The 23,233-nt window shown below is 38.9% G+C and overlaps 2 protein-coding genes across 3 annotated transcripts; both read right to left on the minus strand.

The window, feature by feature from the left end:
• Positions 1-1,978: 1,978 nt before the first annotated feature.
• On the minus strand, positions 1,979-7,727 carry LOC139939533 (centrosomal protein of 290 kDa-like). Its single transcript, XM_071935530.1, has 10 exons — positions 7,536-7,727; positions 7,015-7,152; positions 6,380-6,646; positions 6,005-6,109; positions 5,106-5,312; positions 4,264-4,401; positions 3,784-3,947; positions 3,081-3,183; positions 2,694-2,816; positions 1,979-2,093 (listed from the first exon to the last, which is right to left on the minus strand). Exons 2-10 carry the CDS (start codon positions 7,141-7,143, stop codon positions 2,004-2,006), a joined length of 1,326 nt encoding a protein of 441 aa, XP_071791631.1. The 5' UTR covers positions 7,144-7,152; positions 7,536-7,727; the 3' UTR covers positions 1,979-2,003.
• Positions 7,728-8,785: 1,058 nt separating this feature from the next.
• Positions 8,786-23,124, minus strand: LOC139939336 (multidrug and toxin extrusion protein 1-like). Of its 2 annotated transcripts, XR_011786285.1 has the most exons (16): positions 22,681-23,124; positions 21,216-21,317; positions 20,188-20,256; positions 19,813-19,961; positions 19,136-19,178; positions 18,785-18,927; positions 18,019-18,116; positions 17,278-17,391; positions 16,592-16,659; positions 15,876-15,984; positions 15,372-15,447; positions 14,993-15,062; positions 14,358-14,490; positions 13,686-13,780; positions 11,512-13,075; positions 8,786-8,856 (listed from the first exon to the last, which is right to left on the minus strand). XR_011786285.1 is itself a non-coding variant. In XM_071935125.1 (15 exons), exons 1-15 carry the CDS (start codon positions 22,840-22,842, stop codon positions 12,443-12,445), a joined length of 2,064 nt encoding a protein of 687 aa, XP_071791226.1. In that variant the 5' UTR covers positions 22,843-23,124; the 3' UTR covers positions 9,490-12,442. The 2 variants fall into 2 exon arrangements, 1 of the variants encoding a protein (XP_071791226.1); XM_071935125.1 differs by lacking the exon at positions 8,786-8,856 and having other exon boundaries at positions 9,490-13,075.
• Between the last annotated feature and the right edge of the window lie 109 nt (positions 23,125-23,233).

A 23,233-nucleotide genomic window follows, 5' to 3' on the forward strand; every position in this document is an offset into this window, starting at 1 on the left:
ACAATAGTTAAAAGTTGTAAAGGGGCTGTCAATGTTAAAACAAAAGTGTAAAAACTGATGTTTCAATTGGAGAAGGTTGGTGGGGAGCATTTTATTATTAAGTTGAGGGAATTTTTCCATTTCAAAGTTTTCAATGTGATAAAAATTGTTTAACAACAACAACAACAACAACAACAACAACAACAGATGATGGTAAAGATACACCAAATCAATGAATTAATCAAGTTTTATTTTTTCTCTCCAGAGAAGTTTGACTTCTGTACAATATTCACATATCTACAAGTCTACATTATGACAACTGGGTTCACTTGACTTAGAATTTCTAGACATAAATAGTAACTGGGGCGCTGTAGTCTTTGGCGCTGTATTCTTTTTTCAAAGTTTGTACATCATCGGTCAAAAAGGAATACAGGGCCCCAGTTACTGGGTCTAACATAAGATATAGTTTTTAATTATTTATTTCTGGTAACGAAACCAAGGGTGTCTCACAAAGTTTACTTGTGATGCACATCACTCAATGCAGCTCGCACGGCTTGAGGAAACCTGTAAACAAGGGTGCTTGCTACGTGAACCACAAACACCGGGTTTAACCCCTACTCATTCATGATAAGTGTTCTGGTAATAACGTGCACTACCAATCTAGTTTGTGAATGGCTTATGTCCCATCCGAAGGACAAGGCAGTTATGGTTAAGTATCTTGCTCAGGTCAACAAGTGTCACAACTTGGACTCAAACCTACACTCTGCTGATCAGCAACATCAGAGCTTGAATTTTAAGTTTACTAAGTTGTAGGTCTGTTGAACATTTTCTCTTTCGCTCAGTGCATTACAAACTATGGATTGCAACTCAAAAGTGGGTCAAATTCACATGGGTCGCCAAACTTTGCCAGAAGTGTTGATAAGTTAGTTTATACATAGAATTGACAGACACAAAAATAGCAGCAAAAATTTGGCATTTTGTTAAATACATTTACTCATAAATAAAAAATAAAAACAAACTGCGTCAATAAATAAGTTACTCCTATAGGGATGTATTTATGATATTACTATGTGGACTAGCAACGACCATCTTGTTTTTTACAGTGTTGAAGAATAGGATGTTCCTTAAGTGTACAGAACAAAGAAATGTCCACAGAGTAACCGCAACACAGAGCTTGGCGGGTGTTGGGGGCAGAGTTTCCTTTTCAACACTGATTTATATTGCCTCATATCAAAGAAGTATAAAGGTGAACATGTTTTGGGTAACAGGCAAGATAGTTAAACAAAACTCAAGTCAAAGGCTGAGTTTAACAAAATTTTAAAAACGGCAGTTACATATTGAATGGTTCTGACTCCCACCTCGGACAAAAGTAATGACAGGAAACCCCTAACATTGGGGTAAAGCCCGGTTCATACTTCCTGTGAATGTGAATTTGAAGTGAATTTGACGTCACAACTCCTCTTTCGCTGCGACATTCGCAAGAGAGTTGAGCACAACTAAACTCAAATTGAATCGCATTCGCAGGATCAGTATGAACACTGGGCTTTAGATGGCTCAGTTGGTTTAGTTTGCACATCAATCCAGGGGTCACATTTTCAAATTTTGCTCTCGTTTGTTCAACCCCAAATTAGACTTTTGAACACTTCATTGGCTGGAGAACACTCCAAAATGATGGCAAAATTTGCAGAGTTTCAAACTGGCCCCAATCTCATAAAGCTGTTTAAGCAGAAAATACTGCTTAGCGAATTTTAAAACTGGGCACCAGTTGCAACATTGTGAGCTTCATGGAATTTTGGCTGGGAACCAATTTCTGGTAAGCAGGATTTATTGAGCTTTTTGAGCTTACAGGCTTTATTGAGCCCTGTCCACCTGGTTGGATGAATGTTGATCACAAAGTTTTGCGAAAATTTGCGGAGTCTTTCTAACTATTCACCTCGCAGGAGGAATGTTGACTGAAACTCCAAACTGTTGGGAGAATTTACGGAGTTGTTCTTCATACTGCACATTGAGTTGAACAGATTCTCTTAACATCTATTAGATTCTCTGTAGTTGAACTTGAGATCTTCAATTTCTTCAAAGAATGCTGGGTCAAACTGCTCCAGCTCTTTACGAAGCTATTGACAAAGTAACGAAATAACAGATGTTAGAATAAAACCAAGACACAAAACAAATATAATATAATATCACCATGGTTAATAATGTTACTCAACTGCTGTCATTTGTCCTGAATATTTATCACTGTTTATCATTATCATTATTTTTAGGCCTAATATTTCTTTTTATTACAGCATGCAAAAGAACGATCACGTTTTCCTTTGAGGAGGTAACTCCTTTGTTAACAAACTTATAAATAAACAGGCCGATGCTTCACAAAGACACTGGAGGTAATTGCCTTTGTTGCCCCTGGTCATTGCCTTGGTGTCCCTTGCAGGCTTGATATTTAATGGAGGCAAGGGAAGCAAATGCCTCCATGTTCCGGGTCATTGCCTTAGTGCCCCTTCAATATTCCAATAGAAATGTATACATTTCCTGTTTAAAAATGTGCCCTTTACCAAAGAGAAAATGCCCTGGTACCCTTGCTCTTTCAAAAACTACGCATCAGGCCAGAATAAATAAGTAGGTAAGAACATGAAAAGACACAACCTTAGATTTATCAATAAATGACAGACACAGCCTTAGATTTATCAATAAATGACAGCAGTGTATCTATTTACTTTTTCGTTATCCCGTTTTAATCGCTCTTGTTCAAGTTGGAGGGATTTGAAATCCGTTCTGATGTCCACATTCTCTTCCATCAGTTTGTTGTAGTTGTGGAGTCTTTCCGTCAGGAAATCATCCTATAACCAACCGGAATAGCAAAATTGGAAATGGTAATGAATATACAATTACAGAAAATAACTAAGTACACATTAAGACTTTTCAGAATTAATACACATCGTATAAATTTGATATTAGGCTATATTGTAGAGAAATATAATTTTATTGTACACATCCAGTCAGTAAGGAAAGAAAGAACCTCAATGCTTTTAAGTTTTTCCCTATTGGACATCACACAGAACACAGAACTCGGTATACTCAACCATCAAAAATAACAAACTTACCTTGCCGGCTGCACCTTCCCCTGGTTGACCTCCCTGCAGACGAAACAACTTGAGTTCATTCAGTAGTTCAGCTTTCTCATTCTCTAGACGATTCAAGGTCAATCTGAAAGAAAAAAAAGAAAGAAAAAACTGCATGAAGTCAAATTTGCTGGCAGAATCACAGTTGAGTCATAACCCTGATTCTAAAGCAGAATCCCAGGTAACTCCACTTGGATTATCAAACCAGACCCAGTTTCATGCAGCTGCTTAAGCAGGACATTTTGCTAAGAAGTTGCTGCTGAGAAAAACTACTACATGGGTAGATACTAAACAGAACTAGGTGAAAAGGCCTAAGCAGACACCGGGGCCCATGGACATTATAGGGCCCAGGGCCTATTGGACCTGGCCCTGTCGCCATCACAGGGCCCAGAGGATGACATCATGGCACTGTGGACATCATGGCCAAGGGGAAATGGTATATACACATGATATTTGGTTCGGGGAAAATAGTAGGACAATTTGGTCCAGTACAACTAACGGTTGACATCCATAAACATCTATAGGCTGTAATAGTCTTTACAGGCCTTGATAATAACAAAAATTCTGATTTTTGAAAGGGCAAACAAATCGGAAAACAGACTAATGTAGTAAGACTATCATGCCTGTATAGAATGGGCAGGGCATAATTTGTCAATGTAACACACATAGCATTAAGATATCCTACCTGGTCTGCTGAAGCTCTCTGACTAGTTCCGTGTCAGAGGTCAACGCATCCGTTGGAAACCTCTCTAAGATGGCCACCTTCTCCCTCAGCTCCCCAACCTGCTGCATCAGACCCTGCTCCCTGTGGGCAGAGTCTCTCAACAACTGTTTCAACTGACTAAAACTCTCTGTGTTTTATTCGTGCAGTGCTCTTAATAATACATGAGTAATTGATTAAAAGGGCGCCTTATGCAAGCCTCAAAGAACTTTACAATAAAACAACAAGTAAAAGCTCAATATAAAAGTTTAAGTAAAATGGGCAGATTTAAGGCAAAAAAAAGCAAATGGGATAAGAACACTAAAAATACTTTATAGAGTCTGTACCAAATGTATACAGACCCTTCATACAACAATCAATCAACCAACCAAGTACTACCTTTAATAAATCACAGCCTTAACAACCTTTTCCAATAAACTCAGTCCATTTGAATCATTAATTTACCTTCTTCTCCATCTCCTGCTCTGTATTCCTCAGCTTCTCCTCGTACATTCTTGTCACCACGATGGATTTCCAGCTCTTACTGTCGGCTCCTTCAAGTCTAGGTCCCCTGGCTTGCTCGATCTGAAGTTTCTCGTGGCTCTGAGTAGGCAGAAAGAGATTACAAATCAAAATAGACAAGTAGTTTTTGGATGAGACTGAGATTACTAAATGGCAGTTTTTGAATCAAATGTTGGAGCAATGAACAAAATGGTTCAATGGAGAATTGGTGGTACTTGGGGTTGTACTTGGGTGGTACACGTGGGGTTTCATGGCCAAACGTTTGTAGTATCCTTTTCACTACACACTGATAGACCTGCCCCAATTCTAGACATAACCTCATCCACATTCCAATCATGACCCAATATAGCTAATGAATAATGCATAAAGACCACTACCTTATGCAATGAGTGTATCTTTAAAACAGTAGCCCATTGATAAGCACATTGTACCAGATATTCTGTATGTATAGAAGCAGGAGAAGCACAATAAACCAAGCAACCAAGAAACAACTAAGTGTTAAGCTTAAGACATCACACGGTTTAGAGCATCAAATTCAAGTTCTGGTAGTTAAGTCATCGGAGTGTGGGTTCAAATCCCGGTCATGACACTTGTGTCCTTGAGCAATGTTTACTTAAATTGACTCTCTTCTTCCAGGGGTATAAATGGGTACCTGCAAGGGTATAGGTTGATTTTGTGTTTGGAAGAGCTGTCATCACTAGGGTTCAGTTTAGAGGTTCTAAACCTCTCAACAAAAGCACCCTCTAAGTAGACAATGAGGTTCATCAGTGGTTGAAGGTACTTACCTCTTCAAGCTGACGCTGTAACCTCTCCTTATCCAGGCTCACCTGGCTGTGACTGACCCTCAGTTTCTCAACGGACTCAACCTCTTTTCTCAAATCTTGTCTCAGTCTGTTGTTCTCGGCAACAGCCTTAGCAACACCCTTCTGGGTGCTTTCGTAACGAGTGCTTAGCTGTCCTCCGACTTGGTGCTTGATTTTGTTGAGTTCAGTCTGTTGGTGAAGTTAGTCAAAATCATTTCTTGATCTTATTGCTGAACTTACTAAAAGGTAGTATGTAGATGGTATAAGTACTGCAGCCTTTCTATCTAGACATTGATTCATAAATCTGCTTAAGACAGAAATGAAGTGAGCACATGTCATGTTGATTACTGTTTAAGAACAGGGCCCACTTTCATATAGCTGCTTAAGCACAAAAAGAATTATGCTTACCAAAAAATGGCTACCAGCTAAAATTCCATTTCTAATGTAAAATCTGTGACTGGTACCCATTTTGAGAAACATTTTTTGCTTCAGCAGCTCTATAAAGTTATATTAACCCTAATTGCTTCCTGCTTATCTTTTATTTAGCAGTTATTTTTTACACAGTACCTTGTAAAACCTTGTATGCTTTTACATAAATCAGCCCCCCATAAATCGTAAAAACTTTAGCACCATTGGTTGATATGTATGCTATATAAGACAACACTATAAAGACTACACTATAAAGACTTCACTTCAAAGACTATACTATACAGAATACATTATTGAATCAAATGTGTCACTCCCACACAGCCCTACCTTTAAGTTTTGGTTTTCTTCTCGGAGTCCATGAATCTCGGTCTGCAAAGTAACCCCCGGAGCTTTCTTCAAGTCTTCATTCTCCTTCTGTACTCGTGCTCAACAACCTTCTTCATCAATCCTACGGTCCTTTCAAGCTCAGGAACTGTCTTGCCGCTTGTACCATGGGACTGTAGATGTGGCGAAATAAATGGATCATGAAGGGATTGGAGACAAGTAAAATAGAAACACTGCCAAATATTCAGACAATTATCATGTCAGTACATTTAAAAAATATCTTACGTTGGAGTTTGTGTTTATTGAACGCTGGCGACGCGATCCTGTTTTGTCAACTTACAAAATGGCCGCACAAACACACGCTGAGCAATGCCTGTTTGTTCAACTTAGAAAATGGCCGCCTGCGCGCATGCCGGGGCGCGTACATAAGCTAGTGCGCCCTCTAGTTCTTATATATAACTCTATGCATTAAACCCACTTTTCAGGGGAAATATTATCCTTACCTTCCTGAGACTTGAAGTAGATCCAGTCGTCAAGGCTAGCCGACTCTTTGCTCTATGACCTCTCTCTTGCTCTAGGTCGGCCTTTAGCGCCTCGTTGTAGCTCTGTAGATCTTCAATGCGTTGCTTGAGTCTAGGGACGTCTCTGTTAGCGTTCTCAAAGTCAAATCGGAGCTCCAGATTCTCCTGGGAGAGCTCTAGGATCCGACGCTGGAGAGCTTCTTCTTTTTCTGGTCGGGAACCTGCCCCGCTGCTCGGTTCACTTCCAGCCTGGATCAAGACAGAGAGTAAAGAATGAAATTCAAACTGAAGATTTGGTGGGAATCTAGAAAGCTACATTGAGTTATTATCTCTCTCTTATGCTCTAATGAACTGTGGCAGTTCTGAAAAAATGCCATGGCACAAGCGAACAGTACATTTCATTCTCAGTTTGCTTCTTCAGAAAAACTTTTTATTTTATCAAATGATAAACCACAAGAGACTGATAGATAAGCTCTGTTAGGAGAGTGGCAGCACGGCAATCAGGAGGACAATGGTTAAAATCGCTCTCTGTTAAATTTGTCTTTGTTCAACCCCAAATCAACTTTTAATTTTGAATAAAAAATGTTGAAAATGTTAACTGTTGTGTCCAAGCCTACCTCAACACTCTTAGCCAATCGTTTTGCCATCTGTCTCTCCATCAAGTCTAGCTTCTCCGTCAGCTGTCGATTTCTCGTCTGAACTTCCTCCATCAGTGAACTTTGACCCAAGGCTTGCTTGCGCTTCATTGATGCCACCTAAAATTATAAACAGGGCCCAATTCAAAGAGCTGCTTAAGTACAAAAATAAGCTAAGCAAATAAATAAAACAAATTGCTGGCCAGACTAAGGTTAGCATCCAAAAAACCACGCCACATGTACAGTTCGAGACTGATATCCTGGTCATTATTGCTATATAAAGCAGGAATTGTTCAGGCAGTATTCTCTGATAAACCACGTTTAAAAAAACATTGAGACAGGAATCAAATTATTCATGAGGTTGTTGGTTCAAATCCCACTCTCTGAGTCAATTTCGCTTTGTTCAACCCCCAAAAACTTATAATTGATTATACTCCTAAGATCTTTTTGAGGGTTTGTAGAGTTGTCCCCAAAACACAGCTCACCAATCAGATGAAACTCACCTCTTCTTCCAGTTCATAGTTTCATTTCCTCAGCTCCTCGACAGCAGGGTCAGAGGTCAGCGTCTTCCTAGTGGATTCAAGTTTGGTTGACATCATGGCTGTGACCCTCTCAGTCCGACTCAGAGCCTCTTTCATCATCTTATTACTCTTCAGTAACTGCTCAAGTTCTTTATCTTTATCCTTCAGCTTGGACTTCAGACTCTCTACTCTCTTCTTCTTGCCCTCCTCCCATTTGGCCACCTCAACGATAGACTGCAATAAAAAATACATCATTTTGTCAGTGAAAAATGTCCTTACTGATTTTGTTGTGACACGGAATCTATCACCTCACAAGCTTAAGGGGCATCAGAGGTGAGGGAGGCTTTATACACACACATGTAGGGTGGCATGGCCGAGCAGTTAACAGCATCGCATTCAAGTTCTGGTCATGGCACTTGTATTCTTGAGCAAGATAACTTACTATAATTTCTTCTCTTTAGCCAGGGGTATAAATGGGTACCTGTGAGGGTAGAGGTTGATATTGAGCATGAAAAAGCCTTTAGAGTGCAGCGGTTGCCCATGTTTTACATATATACTCCCCATGGAGCTGAGAAAGATTAAAGGAATGTTATTGTCACAAACATTTGCTAATCACATCATTATAAACTAAATCTACATACCTGTTTTTTCTTTAGGTCAGAGGTCACCCCTTTGACATCCGACCCCTTTGTTTGTTGGAGTTGTTCCTCCAGTGCTTGAATATGTCTCTTGAGTTTGTCAGTTTCTGACGACGGCCCTTTTTTGGGTTCATCAGTATGCTGCAAAACAACAAGAAAAAGATAAGAACATTTGAAATCTGTTTTTCACAAATTTAAATTTTTGGGTTGATCATTGTATAAACACCAAGTATGCAAATGATAAAACTGGTACCTAATGAAATGTGATTTTATAAAACAGGATAACGGCAAAGTAAAATTTGAAAAAAGAAAAAGAAAAAAAAATGCCCCTCCCCCCCAAAAAACCCAGGTTGATTTACTTGTTTTTACATCACACGCAATAAGGTCAAATACACCCTTACAGTCAAATACTCACAAAAATGTTATCTGATGACTTATTTGTTTTTTTCTTTCTGTAAAACTCATTGAATAATCTAATGCCATACATTGACATTAAAACAAAGCTTTATACAACCCCAAAGGAACAATCAAACATAGAACAGCAGTTGACTTGAGAGAGATCTATTTCTGACCTTTTGACCTCTCTTCTTTACATCCATCTTCTGCTGCAGCTTCTTGTGTTCTTCCTGCAGTTTCTGGAGTGCTGACGATTTGGCGTCCAAATCCTAAACAGAGGGGGACAATTAAAACAGTTTGAATGTTTTAATATAAAACCAGTTTCCTCAAATGATTTTTCTTTTGACATTTATATCATTCACATTTACAAATAAAAAAATAAACAATTATCTGAATTATAACAGGGACAAGATTTTTTTTCTGCATGTAAAAATGATTCTGTTACGCTAAAAGTGCCAAGTTTGTGGCTTCAACTGATTTTGTACACAGCCTTTCCTTCATAATGTTTATATTATTAATTTCCATAAAGCTAAGTCACACGACCACTCAAGAACATTCAAAGCTCTACCACGTGGAGGTGTGTTAAGCAACTCGGTCATCTTCTCAGTTTAAATGTTAAGAATCTTTATTCAAATTCTACATTGAGTTTCATTTAGAAGTCATTGATTTTGGGAAGTTGGACATTCAGGTGTAATACTTTGGGAGTTAAAAAAAATACGGTAAACAGTTTTCTGCACATTGTTTGCAAGACGAAACATCCCGCCCCCCCCCCAACTCCAACCCCAAAAATGAATAAATGAATAAATAAATAAATAAATCCGCACAACAAAAACCCAAAACAACAACACTTGTTTTATAATAAAAGACAACAAACCACTGATAAATATCTAGTGTGTGTTTAATGTTCATAAATATACATATTACAATACAACATTATTACCAATGGGGATTTATCTTGGAAAATCTGGCCATAGCCAGTGTCAGATGCAATTGTGTCTGCCATGCAATATTGTTTGCTCCGAACACTTTTGCATATGCAATGGTGTCCGGGGTTATGCAAAAACCGTCCGGCCGACAAGTACATGACGACTGTACATGTACGTGCCCGTATAAGCGAGCGTGCATGCACTGAACCTACATAACATGCAGCATGAATATTCACATATTTAATTATAACGGCCGAACATTTCCCATGTCATTCATGACATGCACTTATACTTGTAAAAAATTGCGAACGAGTTCCGTCGACCAAGGCCGTTTAATTTACTGCAAGGGCGGTTTCCCACGGGGGCAGACACAACTGCATATGCAAAAATGTGTCCAGGTGGACACAATTCCATTATGCAGCAGCAGCCGGGGGGACACGATTGCATATGCAAAACCGTCCGGCGGACATGATTGCAAATGCAATCATATGTCCTCCGAGCGTGCATGCACTGAACCAATATGCAGCATGAATATTCACGTATTTTATGATTGCAGCGAATAACCAACAGCCGAACTTTTCCCATGTCATTCATGACATGCATTTACTTGTACTTAGCTTGTAAAAAATTGCGAACGTGTTCCATCGACCAAGGGCATTTAATTTACTGCAAGGACCGTTTTGCACGGGGGCAGACACAACTGCATATGCAAATGTGTCCAGGCGGACACAATTGCATTAAGCAGCACCGTCCGGGCAGACACAATTGCATATTCAAAATCGTCCGGCAGACATTATTGCATATGCAATAACGCCTTCGGATAGTATAGCATAGAGGACATAATTGCATGTGAGGTGCATAATTCTTACCACAAATGCAACATATTACCTTGTTAAACCCAAGTTAACGAAGGAAGACACTATATAACTTTAAATACACAAATAAAATAATCTTTTGAGCACACTAAATTAACATCTAAAAAATCTCTACAATCGCTGAAAAAAGGTTGAAATGTTAAAAACTGCCATTTCAAGCTTTCATGATGCATAATTTTTACCACAAAAAAATGCAACGCATTACCTTGTAATATTAAACCAAAGTTGACACCCTGCCACTCTAAAATACACCATAAAAACCACACGTAAAATAATCTTGCATGTACAATACAACATTAATTTGGCTTTTCTTCAAATATGCAAAACTTAAATAATCCATAAAACAAGTATGGCAAGTAGGTTTGATTGTTTTACAGCAAGTTAATACAGACACAAAATAGACTAGGAGCGACTCTAGGCAAATCCAAATGAACTATAAAACTGGTAAAACTTGTAAGAGGCTGGAAAAATTTACCAAAGTTTACCAAACTGTTTATTGCACATTAAGTGACTTAAGTCCATTGTATAAAACCATCAAATAACTCTATCGTTTTGAGGTATTGTTGTACTTCTTTTCAGAAATCTGTTATTAATACATACATAAAAAGTATGTATTATCTTTAAAATATATACACATTTTTATAGAGGTGCAGGAGTAAGTACATATTTAGGTAAATATTATAATTAAAAACAGCAGCAAATGTAAATATTATAGAACAATGGCATCATTTGCATTTACATTAAAGCTTATAAATAAGTTAAAGGCAGTAGACACTATTGGTAATTGTCAAAGTCTAGCTTTTACAGTTGGTGTATCTCAACGTATGCATAAAATAACAAACCTGTGAAAATTTGAGCTCAATCGGTCATCAAACTTGCGAGATAATAATGAAAGAAAAAAACACCCTTGTCACACGAAGTTGTGTGCATTTAGATGGTTGATTTCAAGACCTCAAGTTTTAAATCTGAGGTCTCGAAATCGAATTTGTGGAAAATTACCTCTTTCTCGAAAACTATGGCACTTCAGAGGGAGCCGTTTCTCACAATGTTTTATACCATCAACCTCTCCCCATTACTCGTCACCAAGAAAGGTTTTATGCTAATAATTATTTTGAGTAATTACCAATAGTGTCCACTGCCTTTAAACTTTTTGAATGGTCCGTGTGCCTTTGGAAGCGACTCTGAAAATCAATTTTAACAAAAACTTGCGTAGTAAGAAGTATAGCAGCTTTGGGTAGTACAATCATTTATCAAAAACATTTCACTTCAAAGTAATGCAGTTAAGAAAAATATACCACTTTTTATCCCGAAAAACTTGATAAGGTTATGTGTATCGTTTTGAGGTATTGTTGTACTTCTTTTCAGAAATCTGTTATTAATACATACATAAAAAGTATGTATTATCTTTAAAATATATACACATTTTTATAGAGGTGCAGGAGTAAGTACATATTTAAGTAAATATTATAATTAAAAACAGCAGCAAATGTAAATATTATAGAACAATGGCATCATTTGCATTTACATTAAAGCTTATAAGTAAGTTAAAGTTTTTGAATGGTCTGTGCCCTTTGGAAGCGACTCTGAAAATTAATTCCAACAAAAACTTGCGCAGTAAGAAGTATAGCAGCTTTGGGTAGTACAATCATTTATCAAAAACATTTCACTTCAAAGTAATGCAGTTAAGAAAAATATACCACTTTTTATCTCGAAAAACTTGATAAGGTTATGTGTGTTCTAAGATTATGTGTATTCTAATTGGGGATTATTCTTCCCAAGTGAATATTATTCACTCTTGATTTTTGACGATAACTCAAAAATGCGATAACCTTTTGAAATGATTGAAGTTTTCATGGGTTATTTTTATTGTATATCTCTACATAGGATTGAAACATTTGAAGGGTTCCAAAAAAACAAATGTATACTGACCCTTTAAAAAGGGGAATGTACTTTGAACTGGCACACACACATACTGCGATCGAGGATGAGTATACCGTCCCCGTAACTAAACTGTTAAAAGTCAAGTATCCGTACATAGCACGTATTAGATTGTTTTATTGATAACTCTCTGTCAATAAGTCATAAGAGGTATAGTTTGCAGTGGTATTTGCAAAGTTTGGACTGATGGCTGGTTTCAATGTAGGCACAATGTACACAGAAATCAAGGTACATATAATGAAGAAAGACACACAGAGAAAGAGAGCTAGACCACGACGTAAAATCAGCTGATTCAACGACAACTTATCCAAGGTAAGGATTTCAATGACATCACCCTTCTCATTTTGTGTGTCTTCATTTCTGGCGCCTGCCTCTTCACATCCAGCCGTACTGCTGTCTTGTAAAGCATTGACATCACCGAGGCTGGAGCCAGCCTCTCCATCTGCCATTTCACCAACACAACTACTTTCATCAGATTGTAGGGGCTCCGACTCCTTTTCTTCATCATCAGCAGCGATTGAACTCTCCAGACAACGCTCCTCAGTCTTAACATCTTCACTGTTAGTCACTGGCTTGAAATCAACTGCACTATCAACACTTCTCATATCAGTAGATTTGTCTACTTGTTGCATTGTGTTGTCAACTATCCCACTATCATTGACTGGAGCCAGCTCTACTGGAGTTTCTTCATCACCACGAAGTGCCTTTTTTTCATCAGAATCTCCCAAAACAGCAGCTCTTTTCTGTGCCTGTAAAGATTCAAAGATTTAATACAGAAATGTTGTTATTATGTCACCTTTGATTTTGCCCTTGTTTCCAACTTCTTGCGGTCAAACCCTCCAACCTCCCTTTTGTCTCACTATTCGGCGTTCACACTTTTTAAAATTATTTCTGCCACCTCAATCTCTCTCTCTCTCTCTATAGGTGCGTTCGATAAGCTTCCCTGGGTCGACCCCTGCAGTGCTCACTTGGGTGAGCCCCTGACAAGAGCTAATTGAACGATCACACTCGCCCTCTCGTAGTGACCTACTCCACGGGCAGGGCACTGGGGGCTGACCCGGGTGAAACCCGTCACAGCTATTCGAACGTACCGGGGCAGACCTGGGTCGACCCAGGGAAGCTAAATGAACGCACACAATATTCATGTATTTCAACTTGACTGCTTCTTTTACATTCATATGCCTGTTCAAAAGTGTGATGTTGCCATTGTCATGTAACCTTTGAGAAAGACTCTGCTAAGGTCGCAGGCCATTGACAATTGTTTTGCATATATGCAAAGTTGTATACTTGATGCAAGCGCTCATGTTACTTATTATATCCCGGCTGCCAATGTCTTGGAAGAATGATATAACATCTTACCTTAACGGCTTCTTTGTCCCAATTAATAAATGAGATGAAAAGCAGGAGAAACGGCGCCTCTACAACAAGTCCAGTCATCAAACCTAACCAGATACCTGAAGAGTCACAATTTTAATTATTAATCATGATAACAATAATCATAACTTGTTATTTTATCAAGTTTACCGCTTTATTACACACCTAGGAGCATATCAAAGCTCTCAGTATTTCCTGCAAGGTATGTGAAGCTTTTATTTGGAAGCATGAGACCTATTTCATTATAGCACCATGTAATGGTTTCCAAGGTGCTGTGTCGCAATATGCTGCCAGTCGGACCAGGAACCCCTTCTCTTTATGATAAGTGCACTTAGTTTTTTTATGTGCATTACACAACACAAGCGACCTATGCATTTACATCAAAATTTCCTAGTGTGACGTTTTGTTTCAATAAAAAAAAGTGATCCAAGTGTGAAAGGGCTGGCCGTTATTCCCTTGGGAGAGAAGTGTGGAAACCTAAACAAAAATTGCATCCCACAGGCCATTTCTTGTTAAAACTACAAGTTGAAAAAACATTATTTTTAAGGTTGATTTAATCATTTCTTTCAGGAAAGGGAAAATTGCGTTAACCTCAACTGATATTGGAGGGAAGAAATAAAACAGCACAAAGTTTCCTACAATAATGAAAAAACTTACCTTTGAATCCATAATCAAAGGCAAACGTCAACGTGCAACCCAAAGGAATAGCTATAAGATTGAAGCAAGTGAAGACTGCTATAGCACTAACTTTTTGGTAGCCACATCCACGTAGAACACCATGGCACACAGCCTAAAATAGATACAAAACAAAAAATATATTTATCTCAACTCATACTTACAACATTTTAATTTGTCATGAGCCCGTCACAAGACTAACGAAACTTTCAAATTGGCAAAGTCTGCTGGAAGATGGTATACAAGATACATTTTTCCGGAGAGACAAGTTTTGAAAATGTCCCCGATGCCTACTATGCCCACGGAAAAACATATAAAAATGCCTGAACTTTCCAGCGCAAGCACTTACTCTGTGTTATGCTTCAACAAAAATGGACAATAGGTACTGGAATATCTTGCTCCAAATCTCCCTTTTTGGGGGTGTTATTGTGTAATCCCCAATTCCAGACCTTAGTCCATTTTTTTTTTTTTTTGGGGGGGGGGGTTACGAGAGATCGTCATGCTGCTACCATTGTATTTGCGAAAAATTCATCAAGCGGGTGAGCACAAAAACATCTCAGAGTTCTAGGCGGTTAGTTCTTAATTGTGAAATATCTAACTGCAAAATGGAAACTTACATTCAGACTGTCGAAAAGAATGAAGACAGCAAAAATGGGAACAACACTTGAAGCTAGCTGAATAACGTCACTGTTCAAGAAATAAAGCCAAAGATGATAAGAATAGAGATACAAGTAGGATTTATAACTTTGCCTGATAGAGATACAATCTAGAAAGCTTTGCAGTAACACCAAGTACATGAGTAGGATTTGAAACTTTGCATGGTGGAGATACAAACTACCGGTAGTAAGGTTTGTGGCAACAACATGTAAATGAGTAGGATTGGAAACTTTGCATGGGGGAGATGCAATCTTAGATTTGCAGTAACACCATGAGAAACTTTTCATGAAAGAATTTCAACAAACAAAATAAATAAAAAGACAATTTGGAGCATCTTACCTATCGCTTGTGAAGATATATCCAAGAACATTTTGAAGAGACAAATATAGAATGATAAAGACCACTGAAGCAGTTGCTGTATAGGTTAGACAAAAAAAAGTATTAAAAAAAAGCAAACATTTGTCACTTCAGCAGCCACAGCCAGAAACAAAGCGTGAATCTCTTCTATTGGCATTAATTGTCACTTTAGTTCCATCAGAAGGATTGCCCGATCCTTTGGCTGGGACATTAAGCTGTAGGTCTTGTGTACTAGGGTTGGTCACGAATGTTAAGAACCCAAGAATTTCCCCGCTTGCGAGCTATAGTGATTAAATTCACTCATAAGGCATCTTTTGTTTCATAACACAATGATATTAATTATTAGTATACTATACAATTACTTAATAAGAATTGCAGGTAATTGTTAGTCTTCAGTGTTGATTGTTGCTTATCATGAAAAGCGCATTGAGATGCTCGAAGAAAGCGCTATTCTTATTGTTATAATATTTTTGAGTGGTTACTTACTCCCAAGCATGAGGCCGCAAGCAGAAAATAGCTTGGCCCTGTCAGGTTTGTTGCCTCCTAAGTTATTCCCTATGAGGATAGAGGTACCTACACCAAAGCCAGCAGAAACCTACACCCAAATCAACAAATAGTTGTTATAAATACAAGCTAACAATAAACGAGAGACATACAATGTAATTGTAAACAAGCATATTTGTTTACAAGAAAAGTGAAGACAACTTAGTCTAAACTCAGTTACAGTTCAGCAACAAGAATCATTGATGGAGAATACCCCGTCTTTTGACAGTGGAGCACTGTGAAAAATAATTAAGGCACCAGTCTGTTCTAAGAATTAAAGTACTATTTATCAGGCATTTTTTCCCCCATCTTTTGTTGTACTATTGCACAAAAACCACACAATACAAAATGCCTTTTGCTCTAACAATTCAAAAGTGGATACCAAATTCAGACATGATGCTTCACGCTGGCAACAGGCAATTGCCTCAGTTGCCCCATGTCATGGCCTTGATGTCCCCCTGAACCGCTCCAATAGAAATTTCCTCGTTGGAGGTGCGCTTTAGAAAAGGCCTTTTGCCCACGCCCTTTCAATAATTAAGCAACATGCCTGCAGATGATCAATTTAAATATTGTTTGTTCTTCTTGTTTTATCCTCCAATCAAATTATAGATCACCATTGCTCTCATAAATATTCATCATTTTATTTAAAAAGTACTTACAGACCAACAGACACCACCTAAGCTGAACAAGATCGCATGAGCACCAACCTCAGTCTTGCCAAGCAAACCTGCATGTAACATTAAGGGAAATCAAATGACATATACTAGTGGACCATCCAAAACCAAGTCTTTTTTATACATTGAATGAGAAATCGCTTAACATTGCTTAATTCTTCCGAGACATAAAAAGTACAAACAAATACACATTTACAGCAAAAAAATGATATGGTTAGAACAAATAAAAACAAGAAACAAGCAACTCAAAGTGATCACCCCGAAGGGATACACAACAGAAAAATAAGTTTCTTACTAATAATAATAATAATAACCCGTTTTTATATAGCACTTTTCACACCCGGATAGCGTCCCAAAGTGCTTCACATTATTACCCCTGGTCACAGGGCCTTAAATCACTCCTTAAACCATCTCAGCTCCCTGATGGGGAGTATGCGGCCTGTGCAACATTAATATGTGCTACTCGGCTAAAACCATCTCTGCCCTCACAGGTACCCATTTACCAATGGGTGGAGAGAAGCAATAATAGTTAAGTGTCTTTCTCAGGGACACAACTGGGATTCGAACCCACACTCTGCTGAACAGAAGAACCAGAGCTTGAGTTCGGTGTTCTCATCCGCTCGGCCACGACATACCACTGGTGGTATTTGTATTTTTAATGTAAAACTCACCTGTGAGAAAATACCCAGTCTCAAAGGTCCACCATTCTACACAGATGACGGCTACGCCTGGAAGACCTAATCTCAACACAGTCCCCCACTCCTGCAGGCATTCCCACGACCAGCCTGAAGTCAAAAACACAAACAATTTTTATGAAACTTTGTTTAATTCTTAGTACATGTGCGAAGTCATTGTGTATGGTCACTTTCCAAACCTCCACTAATGCATTAATGAAATGAAGAAACATTTCCAAAAATAGATAAAATCTGTAGAGTTTGAAAGTTTGCAAGGTGGAAATAAAATAAGGTGAAGTTTGCGGTAGCACCTTGTGTAAATCTCTTGTGGGTAGTGTTGGTTCTGAAAAGAAACAGTGGTTGAAAACTGAACGTTTCATCAGAACGTTTCAACAGAACGCTCTATTTAGTCGGGTGTACCCATATGTCATGCATGTAAATGTCTTGTGGGTAGTGTTGGTTCTGACATGAATGCTCCAAGATAATAGCTGATTACTTGGAAGATAACAGCACCTCTGTTGGTTCTGAAAAGAAACAGTGGTTGAAAACTGAACGGTTCAACAGTGGTTGAAAACTGAACGGTTCAACAGTGGTTGAAAACTGAACGTTTCATCAGAACGTTTCAACAGAACGCTCTATTTAGTCGGGTGTACCCATATGTCATGCATGGTTGGTTTGGTAGGCAGATCACAATTCGGCCAACTCGTGCAAGATGGCTTCAGCCATGCATTTACTCACCAGGCCAAGTTTCCTTGTGAAGTTTTTTCCAGTATATGTAAAACAGCGACATGAATGCTCCAAGATAATAGCTGATTACTTGGCCGATAACAGCACCTCTGATAAATGAAACAAAATATTGTGAAGATTAAGAAGTCAATAAGGACAAACATTGACAAATCACAACAATGCATTTTTTTTACACAAAGTATAACTCTAGATCACCATGATAAAGAATACTCATTTTGGTTTTTACCAATATACACCGATGTGTGTTAGCACTGTTTACTCAGAGCTCGAGAAAGTAGTGAGTATACAGTGCTAACACACATGGGTAAAAACCAAAATGAATATTCTTTATCCCGCTGCAAATTTAACATTTAAGATAAGGAATGTTGGTAACTTTTTTTAAGTCGAGACCAGTTGAGCTTTATTAAAAATGATACGAGTAAAGTTACAGTTTAAGTATATACTCCTTTTCACCAGTGGATGTGTTTACTTACATTTATTTACTTTAGTCATTAAACTTGATACAGCCCTACTGGTTTGTGCATGATCGGATTATGAGTCCATTGTTTGGAAAAGGAATTACACAGAGATAACAGGTGTGAGTTGCCAGACAAAAGGATGTGTTATTTTAGCCTATTTTTAACAGAGCTTTCCCCTATAGAAGTAAAGACATTGCCAATTTCAAGGAAAATCATGCACGACTAAAAGTTGAGAGAAAGACAGTTTTTTTTTTCATCCTAAGAATGATCAAAATGATTCAAATATTAACTTGACTTACATCATTCCATAACTTAATGCAGACACCAGGATAAAATGTAAGAGCACATTTATTCCACTCATCAGGATAATTATGACCACTAGAGGGCGCACTATACTCTGACTCTCGAGGTATTTAATGATTAAAGCAAGTGCCGCATCCGCCTAAAGAATAAAACAACAAAAGAATTAAAAAGAGGGTCTCACATAATAAAATATAGGTATATCCTGCTAAACCATTTATACAGGAGCTTTGGAACGAGATATTTTGCGGTCTCCCAATAGGCAGCCAATATTAGGGCTAGATAAGCTCAGTTGGTAGAGAGCCGACACTAAATTTTAAAGACTATAGTGAACCAATTTTTTAACTTACTGGTGTAGCTAGAATGAAAATGGAGCCAAACGGTCTGGCTAATCTGTGGTAAGAAAAACAAATAAACAGAGTTGGAAATCAATGGAATTACCAGGATAAAAAAGATTCCCTACCTTTACCCTGACAGAAGCCCACCTGACTGGGGCCCAATTGCATGAATCTGCTTACTGTAAGCAAAGAATCTGAAATGGTTGCTTGTCTGCATGCGTACACCACGTTTGTAGCCATTCTTCCCTCACACAGCTAGCGCAGAAATTTTGTGCTTGCACAGTAAGCGGAGAATGGTAATTGAAAGCACAGAATTCGGTGGTCAGAGCCAAGAAATTGGGCCCTGTAATGCTGTCAGGGCATTGCAGTTACTGTAAGTGAATCAACTGCCACCAGGGGCACTGCCACCTACTCCTGAGCCTGGAACATGGTTACCCCCTTCACATTTCGCAACTGGGAGTAGACATGGGTATCATCCACTAGAAGCCTGGCTGCTAGAGCAGAATGCACTACCTTCTCATCTTACAGAACAATTATGGTTAAGTGCCTTGGTCAAGGGCACAAGTGTCAAGACTGAGATTTAAACCCACTCTGCTGCTGACAACACCAGAGCTTTGGGTATGATGAACTCTTCCACAACACGCTACAGTGATTGACTAATAAACCAAAGACAAAAATTATTAAACTACCTGGCGATATATGGGTCTTGCCCCACAAGTAGAAGAAGTCCTTCAGTGTTGATCAAGACTCCCGAGCACACTACCGACAATAACATCGTCAGGACAAAAAAACGCTGCAAGATGATTCCCACTCTCTTTTTGTTGTCACTTCCATAAGTCTGCAAATAAATTAACCACACAATCACTCTTAACATTTCAGATTACGAAACTGGCACCCCCCGAACGAATGCATTGACAAAATGGGGAGGCCATCAGCACATTAGGGCTAGATGGCTCAGTTAGAACAGCGCTGGACTGTTAGTCTGAAGGTTGCTGGTCTTTGACAATTACCAACGTGTCCAGTGCCATTAACTGAGATGAATAAGTCCTGGCCCTCACACTAACCTGTGAAAACAACGTGTCCGCAGCTGATGTGAAGCCAAACATGACTGACCGCCAGGTTACATGAATGATCTGAGGGAACAATAAAACACTTAAACATTCAGATCTCCAAATTAACTCTTGACTGCAGGCCCCCGCGCCAATTATTTTTAGCATCAGGCCAGTAAACTCATGACTGGACAAGGAAGTGCAGCAGTCCTCTGTTTTTAAATAAACACACCTCACTGCATTTTTAATTTAAACCGATAACTACAATTATCTTTCAATCTTTAAATCTTTAAATTTTTTCAAGAAAAATGAGATAAATCTTCTTGCACTGCTTGTTCCAAAGGGTGTCTTTTCTTTTATAATTTTCTTGCAACTTCGATGACCAATGAGTCAAATTTTTCACAGATTTGTTTTTTTAAATGCATGTTTATGTTGGGATACGCAACTGAGAACACTGGTCTTTGACAATTACCACAGGTGTCCAGTGTCTTTAATGGAACCTTCCTCTAATGAAAAAAGCAACCTATGATGACCCTACGGGTATGTTCAGACAGCGTACTAAGTTAGACCCGACCCGGTTTATCTTTTACGAGCAGCAGGGGGTGATCGTAAAAATAAAACCCCTTTGCGTTCAGACAGCACTGAGTTAAACCCGATCTGGTTTATCTTTGGTTTTAAGAGGTCAAAGAAAACTCGACCCCATTACTCTAACATCCTGTTTTTATGTCTTGTTCATTGGTCACCGTGTGTTTACGTAATGATTACGGAGGTCAATGGGTTGCCTGTTGTGAGTTAAACCGGATGTGGTCTTTTTTATTCTGTCCACACACAGTGTTAAAAGATAAACCCGAAGCGGTCTAAAGATAAACCCCCTCCCTGGACGGTTTATCTTTTGTGGGTTGAACTCAATTTGAACTAACTTTAGATCCGTTCAGACACACTGAGTTGAACTGGATCGAGTTGAACCATGAGTTAAACCAACTTTAGTACCGTGTCTGAACACACTAAAGATTGTACAATGAATCCACTATCCAGCCACTTACCGATTGTGCGAGAGCAGAAGCAGCAATCTCATCCTTCCCAATGTGACCAGTAAAGGCAATAGACGTCATGCTAATAATGACACCGGATACGGAATACAGAGCCTATGTTTTGAAAGAGAAAAATCAAATGTAATTTGGCTTGTGAAGAATTATTTAATCTTTTTTAAAAGGCATTATCCTTGTGGGTGCATTCTGACAGCCAAGCCTTACGATCTAGTCCCATTCGTAACTGCCCTCCAGTGGAGGGCCACATACCAGGTGGCCAGAAGAACACCGACTGTAGACCAGCTGGCCAGAAGGACACTGGCCACAGACCAGGTGGCCAGAAGGGCGCTGGCCACAGACCAGGTGTCCATAAGGACACTGGTCACCGACCAGGTGACCATAAGGACAATGGCCACAGACCAGGCGGACAAAAGGACACTGGGCACATACCAGGTGGGCAGAGGAACACTGGCATTAGACCAGGGCCCAATTTCATAGAGCTGCTAAGCACACAAATTTGCTTAGCATGAAATTTCTTCCTTGATAAAAACATGCAGGTACCAACCAAATTTCCATTTGTAGCAAATTGCTTGTTACTGGTATTCAGCTGTTGTTTGCATAAATCCTGAAAATAATGTGGAAATTTGGTTGGTAATCAAATTTTTATCAAGGAAGAAATTTCGTGCTAAGCAAATTTGTGTGCTAAGCAGCTCTATGAAATTGGGCACAGGTGGCCAGAACTTCAGAAGAACACAGCATGGCCACAGACCAGGCGGCTGAAAAGACACTGGTCACAAACCAGGTGGCCAAAGGAACACTGATTGTGGTGGCCAGGAAGGACACTGGCCATCGACCAAGGCCAAATTTCATGGCTCTGCTTACCGTTAGCAAAGAATCGGCACTTGTGGAAGCAGCAAATTCTGAGCTTTACAATGTATTTCACAAGTTAGCAGAGAATTTTGCGTACTTCACTTTCTCCACGAAGAGACAAAATAGGGGAACGATAGCGGAACGAACCTCGTTTAGTTCACTTAAACTTGGGCGCTGTACTCGACCGATAAAGACAACATTTCATAAAAAGGAGTACTGCGCCCCAGATACCAGGTTACTGAGTCTATAAATTTAGGATAGCTTTTCGTATGGCATGTATGGCGCCACCACTTTTTCACTCATTTTTACAAATAGGCATAGGCCTACTTATTCAGGTAAATAAGATACTGTATTACTTCTCATCGAATGAAAAAGTGGTGGCGTCTGTACAGAAACTTTTCCTAAATTTAACCCAAGATAAGATTCAGAACTACTGTTGTGTGCATTGTACTCTACATCTATCATGTCTATTATATTATAGGACTATCACTATATCACTCAGTATCATCATTCAAATTTCAAGTCAGAGGGAGAGACATTGTTGTCATTGCTGCTTGCAAGGCAAGTGCAAGCCGATATATATAGCTCCATGGTTTGACAGCATTCTTACCACTGGCCAAGATAGTATGGTGAGTTGTTTGAAGGACTTTTTGTAGTCAGACAGAGATGCCGACGGACACCATTTTCGATCTCTGCATCGTCGTGGCGTCTTCTCTTTGTTGCTGGCGTCTGTTGCTGCTGATTTGCCTCCGCCGCCATTGTTTTCATTCATAACGGACGGGCCTCACTAGTCACTAGTAATAATAGCACTTCTAATAGCCTCTCTTTTGATAAATAAGTAAAATCTAAGTAACGGGATCCTATAGGTATCATCAATCAAAGACTTTTCAGCATCTAGATTACGGATATCTTCCTGGAACTATGGTGGTGTCACCATCTCTTGAAACGGAGCTAACTTTTGTGCAATAATTTATGACACGCGCAAGTTGTGTGTGTGATGCAAGTTTTGTTGTAAGGATTTCTTTATGCCGGGCAAAAAGCAAAAAGACTTACACTAGTCCCTCCATTAGTTTACACCATCCGATACAACCACAAATAGTGAGCTGGTGGTCACGTTGGGGCTATAGGGACTAGGATCTAAGTCTATTTTTTGTTAACATGTG

The sequence above is a fragment of the Asterias amurensis genome, chromosome 7, assembly GCF_032118995.1.
Source record: "Asterias amurensis chromosome 7, ASM3211899v1".
NCBI lineage: Eukaryota > Metazoa > Echinodermata > Asteroidea > Forcipulatida > Asteriidae > Asterias > Asterias amurensis.